General features: G+C 41.9%; 2 protein-coding genes across 6 annotated transcripts in view; both read right to left on the reverse strand.

Annotated features, from left to right (window-relative positions):
* The window catches only part of LOC116389679 (WD repeat, SAM and U-box domain-containing protein 1), a 13,703-nt gene extending 9,800 nt beyond the window's left edge, over positions 1 to 3,903 (reverse strand). The window contains exons 1-4 of the mRNA XM_031858582.1: positions 3,811 to 3,903; positions 3,258 to 3,729; positions 2,235 to 2,422; positions 1,413 to 1,499 (exon numbers count right to left, since the gene is read on the reverse strand). Of these exons, the coding sequence (XP_031714442.1) occupies positions 1,413 to 1,499; positions 2,235 to 2,422; positions 3,258 to 3,655 (673 nt within the window). The 5' untranslated portion in view covers positions 3,656 to 3,729; positions 3,811 to 3,903. The remainder of the gene's footprint in view (positions 1 to 1,412; positions 1,500 to 2,234; positions 2,423 to 3,257; positions 3,730 to 3,810) is intronic.
* Positions 3,904 to 4,495: 592 nt separating this feature from the next.
* Positions 4,496 to 7,551, reverse strand: part of LOC116389564 (bromodomain adjacent to zinc finger domain protein 2B-like) — a 44,523-nt gene continuing 41,467 nt past the window's right edge. For all 5 annotated transcript variants that reach the window (XM_031858331.1, XM_031858330.1, XM_031858329.1 and 2 more), the window contains 5 exons: positions 7,195 to 7,327; positions 6,718 to 6,864; positions 6,272 to 6,561; positions 5,994 to 6,137; positions 4,496 to 5,857 (listed from right to left, as the gene is read on the reverse strand). In XM_031858331.1, the coding sequence (XP_031714191.1) occupies positions 5,710 to 5,857; positions 5,994 to 6,137; positions 6,272 to 6,561; positions 6,718 to 6,864; positions 7,195 to 7,327 (862 nt within the window). In that variant the 3' untranslated portion in view covers positions 4,496 to 5,709. The remainder of the gene's footprint in view (positions 5,858 to 5,993; positions 6,138 to 6,271; positions 6,562 to 6,717; positions 6,865 to 7,194; positions 7,328 to 7,551) is intronic.

The following is a 7,551-nucleotide window of genomic DNA, read 5'->3' on the forward strand; positions in this document are numbered from 1 at the left end:
ACACACACACACACACACACACACACACACACACACACACACACACAGTTAAAGTCCAAATTAGATTTGTGTTTAGCAACCAACCTCCTGTAATTTGTCCATAAATTGAGCAATAAATACAAAAAGTAATTATCTCTCAGTCCCTTTCTGATGCCGACACACACATGCACACACACACTCCACAACAAAACTTGTTGTCAATAACTGCCTTGCTGGTTTGAAGCTGTGCCACCTGCTGACAGCTGCTTGGAAACAGAAGATTTTCTTTTTGGCAATAAACCTGAAACACGCCCATCTTATGATACGAAGACAGTAATAATTCATCGTGCAATAATCCTATGTGCCGAATTCCAACTATTCTGAAGCAACATTTAAATTGTCAGCCTGTAAATACACATGTATTAAATTAAACCTTCCCTCTTTTCCATTAGAGTAAAAATGCTGATTTCAGGCTCTGTGGGAGCTTAATTTGTTATTTGCATGCATATTCATGATGTGACGTGAAGCACCCGTACCACTCAGTAACGAAAAAAAACTAAAACGTATTATCAAACCTGACAAAATCTAACTGCCCACTTGAGAAAATGAATTAAATGACATGTGTGATTGAGAGGTGTGCTGCTGTGCGAAAGGAAAAGGCTGCAAAACTGACAACACGACAAATTTGCTCGAATAAGGCCATTAATGTTTGATATGGAAGCATGAAAATATGGGGCTGCAAACAAAAATGAAGCCCAGACAAGAAAAATGCTCCATATAGACGGAAATGTGCCCCTTGCTTCCCTGCATGATCTACACTCGAGTCTTTTTTCTGTTAAAACAGCGGAAGAGGGGTTAAAGCAAAGCAATCCTCTTTAAGATAAATGCACATTTCAGGAAGCTCCTGTTGAAAGCTTCCTCCAGAGAATGTAGAAAAATGAGGACAGACATTGTTCTGTGTCTTTCTACAAGCTGCGCAAAGATGAACAATCCCCACTGGACCGCAGTGGGTTATCATGTGGGACATCCTCCATAGAAACGGGCGTTACCACGGCAACACTACTTAGGAACTAACAACATGGCATGTTGTCACACACACACTAAAGAAAAACACAGTCTGCGGGCTGGTTACACAGCCTATGGACATACACAAGATGTTGGTGTCCTGCTGTAGGATGTACAAGATGTGAACGTCACAGTGGATTTACTGCGTGCACCTGATTCCTCTGCAGCTGCTGTATTTCAGCAGAATGCCTTAAAGTGATCCATTATTAATGAGTCGGTCAGCAGCTGATTTATTCCACACACTAATAAAAATTCCTCTATTCTGCAGAGCGGTTTCAAGGTTAAAGCAGTCAGCAGGTTCTATCCGTCTCTGTCTCTCTCTCATGGAAGATGGGAGTGAGAGAGCTCTCGGAGAGGGGTCGGCCTACCTGCCCCTTCACGCTGGGAAACAATCCGTATTTTCAGCTGGCTGTCCTGTCCACAGGAGGCCAGTCGAAACTCCACACAGCAGCCATCTGCAGAACAACAAACAAAGAAATACAAAAAACTGCCACATCCCCTCTTTCTGAATGTTCACGCTTGACTGACTTTAATAACAAAAGAAGACAAATATCATCCGACGGACGGTTCGTGAAGTGTTACAGCACGCAGCAAGCATCTTTTACACTATATGTGGCATACATGTAGTGTTTTGGATTTAAGGGAGATTTCCATAACAAAAATGTGCTTTTTATTCACCAAAAGTGGCAAATGTACATGTCATTCTTCATTCAGGGATAAAATGCAACAGCTTACTTTTTTTCTGATAGGCTACAAACTAAATGATTAGTTCACCTAAAATCACAAATGTTGTGAGTAACAGTTGAATAATTAGGACCACTCTCTACTGAAGTAATCGTGCAGATGAAAACTGTCCACAGTGAGGTCTGTGAGTAACCAAAATAGTGTTCTGTTCATATAATCTATAAATCTACACACTATTTGTATGAATAGTCAGTTTTCTTCAAATTGCTTGTTTTGTCTCATCAAAAGTCCAAAACCCAAAGATATTCTGTTTACACTGGTTAACAGCGGGAAAAAGCATCAATGAACATGAAACACATGTTTGGCCTTTTGCTTGATAAATTACTTCAATAATAAACCTTTTAAAGCACCTCCCTGCATGTCTAGACACCACTATTAATAAGTGAACATAAATATGTTCCTTGTTGATTTGGGTGAACTGACCCTTTAAAACACTAAGAACTCACCAACTTTAAACTGCGGCGCAAAGCTGCAGCAGGTGACTCCCAGGTCATGGGCGTCCTTCTCAGCATGCAGGAGGTTGATGTCCGTATCCCACAGTTTGAGGTCTCCGCGGGTGCAGCCCGTCACAAACATCTGGCCACAGGGAGAGAAGCAGCAGGCCACAACACTGGCCTCGCTCACGGCACTGCACCTGTATTAGGCCATGTTAGATTGTTAGACATTAAAAAGCTGTAATCCTTTAAGATAAAGACAGTTTTATTAACATATTTCATTTCAATCGGTTAATCTTGACAATAAGTTGTCCAGCTGGTTGAGTTCTTTATGCGTCTCTTTTGTTAAACCTGCCTGAATGTAGCAGCGAGTGAAGTAACTCAGGTCTTTCTTTACAATATTAGTTCAGTTAATTACAAACTAAGCCTGATGTAGGACTAACTAACCAAACCAGGTTTGAGGAAGTCAAATGGAGTTACAGATGTTTTACGGCCAAGAAAACCTTGTTTTTTTCATCCAGCTTCGCATTGTGAAGCATACAGTCTATGTTGTGGTCAATAGCGTTCCAAATGAAAACAATATGTTCTGCCAAATATGTTTTCATCATTTATTTTTGTGTTTCATCTGCGCTTCTCTCACTGGTTTGAAGTGGGCGTGGCTCTGATGAAATAATCACCTGAAACATATTTCAGTGCACCAGTCAGAATATTTCAATGGAAGAATCAGGATGGTATGCAAAGACTATATGATGACAAAGGCAGTAAGATGAAACCAAGTTAGCCTAGTTGTGTCAAATTCCCAACTTCAAGAAACAACCTTTAATCTCAGGTTGTGAGATCGTTTAAAACAAGCTATTTGAAGACTCTGGGGCTCTGAGAAATTATAAGCGGCACTATTTCACCTGTTTCTGTCACTTTGTGCACTAAAAGACGAATCTAAGGCTGGAAACTGGCCCTTGATTGCTCTAAAATGGACTACGGTCGGTTTGATTTGCAGCTTTAACTGTTGGATTGACACCGGGGGTCACACTGTACCTGCGTAACGTCTTGCAGGGGAAGTCCCAGAGGGCTACGGTGCCATCGCAGGCCCCTGCCACTAGCAGGGAGGAGTCCGGCGCTATTGCGCACGCTCGGAGCGGACTACGGGCCGGGTGCAGCAGCACCGCGGCCACCACACCCGTGTTCGCGGCCCACACGATGGTGGATCCGTCCGTTGAGCAGCTGAGCAGGTAGCGGCCGCATGAGCTGAAGCAGCAGCAGTGAACCCCGTAACCGTGGCCCGACAGAGGGGAGAACGGAAGCTCCGAGAAGTCGGACGTTTTGTAAACACGGAGGGTTTTATCGCCGGAACAGGTGGCGAGGAGAGACGGAGAGAAAGCGCAGCAGCTGACCTCGTCTGCGTGGTGCCGAAGAGCGCAAAGTATTGACACCATCTTGGGGACAGATGTGTGGATCTGCAGAGGGAGACGTTCACTCACAAGGTGGCGCAAAATGCCCAATGATCTGCCTGTGAATGGAGAGGAGAGTTGTTGGTGACAGCAGTCTGTCCGTCGAACTTCTTTTGTTAAAATGCATCAAAGATACAAACCTCAGCACAAACTGTTGCTCACGTGTCGACGGCTTCTCTCATTAAATACTTCCTCTTCCAGCTGTACAGTCAGTTTACCTCGCACAGCTGTTATCAGTCATGTGACGCTTACTGAGTTGCACAATGTTCGTAGTCCATTTCCCCCCCCCTGTAATTACAATAAAATATAAAAAGAAAAACTACCATTTTAAGGCCGACATTAAAAAAACACTTAACTCAAGCATTGTCACTAAATTCAATAACACTCATAATCCAAAATGCATCTTTTCGGTGTCATATTTATATTATTGGATTAGAATTATTGACGAATTCTGCAGCATTTGATATTGTAGCTGGTCGAGCTGGAGCTACTTTGTTCTACTTTATTGTGCTGGGTAGTTTTATCTATAACATTGCTGCATATTTTATGTGTTGTGTTTTGCGTGAAAGTACCGAGGTACTACAGCATACCTGTGAAATAAATGAAGTGGAGTTCAGTATATTCTCCCCTGGAGTGTAACGCATCAAAATATGGAAATAATAAAGTACACGTACGCCAACGTTTTACATAAGTGCATTTCTGAGAAAATGTACTTTGTGACATTCCACTATTGACAAATATAACAATGCATTAACTCCATTTCACACCATTTCAACCAAATACAAATGTTTCAAATTAAATATATGATTCAAAAAAAATGGCAAGATTATCAAAATTAGACTTACTCTGAATCAATAGGGAAGACAGTGAGGGCCCAAAAGTGTTATTTTGAAAAACAGGTTTATTTCATCTGTGCCACACACTCACTATTCAAAAATAATATTCCCACAAAAGTCGCTACTCATTTCACAATATTCATAACAAAATACAGTTACTTCAAGTCTTCTGACTTCAGCTGTCTGGAGATGCCTCCGCTGGACCGTGACTCTGTCTGACTCACAGCTGGATTAAAGCCCACTGCAGGTTCTACGACTGTCCGCGGGATTTCTGACAAGACTGGCTTGAAGGAAACGCTTGGAGATGAAACACACTATATGCACCACATCAATTGTTTTCAGAGGAGAAGCTCTAAAGAATATTAGCTTTTGTGTAAGGGTTTCCTACAGTATATTGTGCAGAACACACAAACAGTACACGCACAGAAAATAGAAAAAAAGCACACTCCTCCACACACTGTTTAGAGGTCAGAGGTCAGGCACTACAATACTGAGGAGACCAGTGTTTGAGCGGATATTCAGCACAGGCAGAGCACAGTATAAGACATATGAAGTGCTGCAATCATCCTTATGCATTAACAATATTTGAACAAGACTGTACTGTATGTACACTCTATACACGTTAGAAATACGACTTGAAAGAGTGATAGTAATACCTCCTGGTATTTTACACAATTAACAGTAGTACTGCTCTGGCACCATATAGTCAAAGAGCTGTAAACAATTATTTTGTTTTTTGATTGGCTAGTTTATTAATAGTTCATAAAACAATCTTTTGATTTTTTTTTTTTTTAAAGCTGTTTGCCATGTCCTGCTTTTTTTGTTTTTAGAAAAGACTGACTGTAACATAAATACTTGAGAAAATAAATACACACATTCACACTAAACTAAAGTACTGATGATAAAGAAAAAGGAAGCAAAAGGCATATTTACTGTGGAAATCCCCAAAGTAGAAAGGCCCAAATACAATATTGAGCCCAAGAGTCAGTGCATTCTGAGAAAGAAAACAGTATTGCACTTTAAAGATATTAATCCATGAAGTGTGTTTTCTCAGCAGGAGAATTCGTTTCCCCATCACATTGCACGTCAGTGGTATTATAACTTATTTATTGATTTAGTGTCACAGGTGATGAGAAGGTCTCCAACACCAAAGATGAAGTATGCTATGTAGAGAGTAGCATTGAAAGTCCACACGGCAAACGGCTACTCCAGCAGTTCGGTCCATCGTTTGTCAAAAAATGTCCTCATGCTGTGGCCGGCTCGTCCTATTTCGGAATCATCTTCGTTAAATTTTTCACAGTTGTCAAAAACCAGGTTCACGTCAACGATGAAAGTTTCCAAATTCAAGTACCTGTAATCGTTAGAAAAGGTTGTTTTTTTAATTTTTATGTATATGCAGCAACAAATGAAAAATGATAGAGTATATGCACATGGAAAACACACATATGTCTACTTAAAAACAAACATTGTGACAGTAACACACATACTGGTTGTTGGTGAGCTTTTCTCTGATGGTGGAGAAGTCCATGGGCTTTCTGATGACCTTCCTGTATCCAGGGACGGCTTTCTGGTTGACGGGCGTGAGGAAGGGCCAAGCGTCCTGTTGGGCCTCCAGCTCATCCAGCAGCACTCTGGAGAGAACAAGTGAAAATAAACATTTTAAAAAGGATGTTTTGATTGTCAAACGTTCATGACTTCCAGAGGAGAATGAGAAGAGGTAAAGTAAATGTCGCTATGCATGCAGTGAGTACAGGATCATGCGTACCGGCACATCGTCAGTCCATTTGTGTTGCTCTCTTTGGTCGTTTTGGCTTTTTTCACACAGGAGACGGGGCTGCCGTGCCTGGCCTGGGAGCAAGGGGGGCTGTCGTCTCCTTTCCTCTTTTTGAACTCCTTGGTACCTTTCTTTGGCACGCTGTTGCTGCTGGCAGCCTCGTCTTTGATGAGCTCTCCTACCACAGATGGCCTACTGTTTCGTTTTACCTCGCTGCCTTTCTTCCCTCCTCCAGCTGTTCGGCTCTGCTGCTTCCTACTCCAGGGGGATTGACCACTCCCCTGAATGACAAAACACACAGGAGACCGGTGAAGAGACAAAGAAAACATATAATCAAATCAATTCACTGGATGTGTATATGCGATACATCTACGTTGTCATTTAATAATTTGATCTACTGTGACAGTGGAATAAACAATTAGGGCATGCTGGTGTACCTTTGCTACACAAGTGGGACAAAACCAGTCGCCGTCAGGTACTGTAGTGATCTTGGGTTTCTGGCAGTAAGTGTGGCAGCCTTTGTCACATCCATCACAGAGTAAGAGCAGTTCTTCATTATCCCCCTTTTGACAGAGCTGGCAGTGCTGGAAACAACAAAGTGTAGCCGTGAATACAACCTGAGATACATCACAATGAAAACTGTAGTTTTTAATGCATGTCATTGCAGCCAGGCACATTGGACGATGTTGATTTGTTACCGATTGTAACCCGATGCGGTTGCTGCCTCGTAATGATGTATTGTAAATTGATGCTGCTATTTCTTTTCTTTTCACCTTTTTCCTAACAACAACGCTGCTGTGCAGATTTATTGTGTTATCTTTCAAGAGGTTTATGTACTTAAAAAAAAAAAAAAAAAAATCAATAAACCAATAATTTATACAATCTGTGATTATGGGAGCAAGTGTGTCACTAACCACTTTCATGATGGATCGTTCCCAGGCAATGGATTTCTGCAGCTGCTGAATGCAGAGTGACAGCTGAGCTGAGCTGCGGACTTCACTGAGGGCTTTACGCCACAGCCTCATCCCCGGTGCCGCCTCCTCCTCGCTGTTTTGAGATCACAGAGATCACATTATCAAACTGAATGATAAAAGCCATTAACCCTGGTTTCACAAGCAGTGTATTGAATCTGTGTGGGATGAACCTTCCCTTTACCATCACCACTAGAGGATGGTGTGGTGCAGGTACATTATCCAGTCTGATCTGAAAGATTGTACTTCTTTTCTCTCTCTCTCTCTCTCTCTCTCTCTCTCTCTCTCTCTCTCTCTCTC

Source organism: Anarrhichthys ocellatus, unplaced genomic scaffold, assembly GCF_004355925.1.
Source record: "Anarrhichthys ocellatus isolate YVR2014 unplaced genomic scaffold, GSC_Weel_1.0 scaffold20, whole genome shotgun sequence".
In the NCBI taxonomy this organism is placed as follows: Eukaryota; Metazoa; Chordata; class Actinopteri; order Perciformes; family Anarhichadidae; genus Anarrhichthys; species Anarrhichthys ocellatus.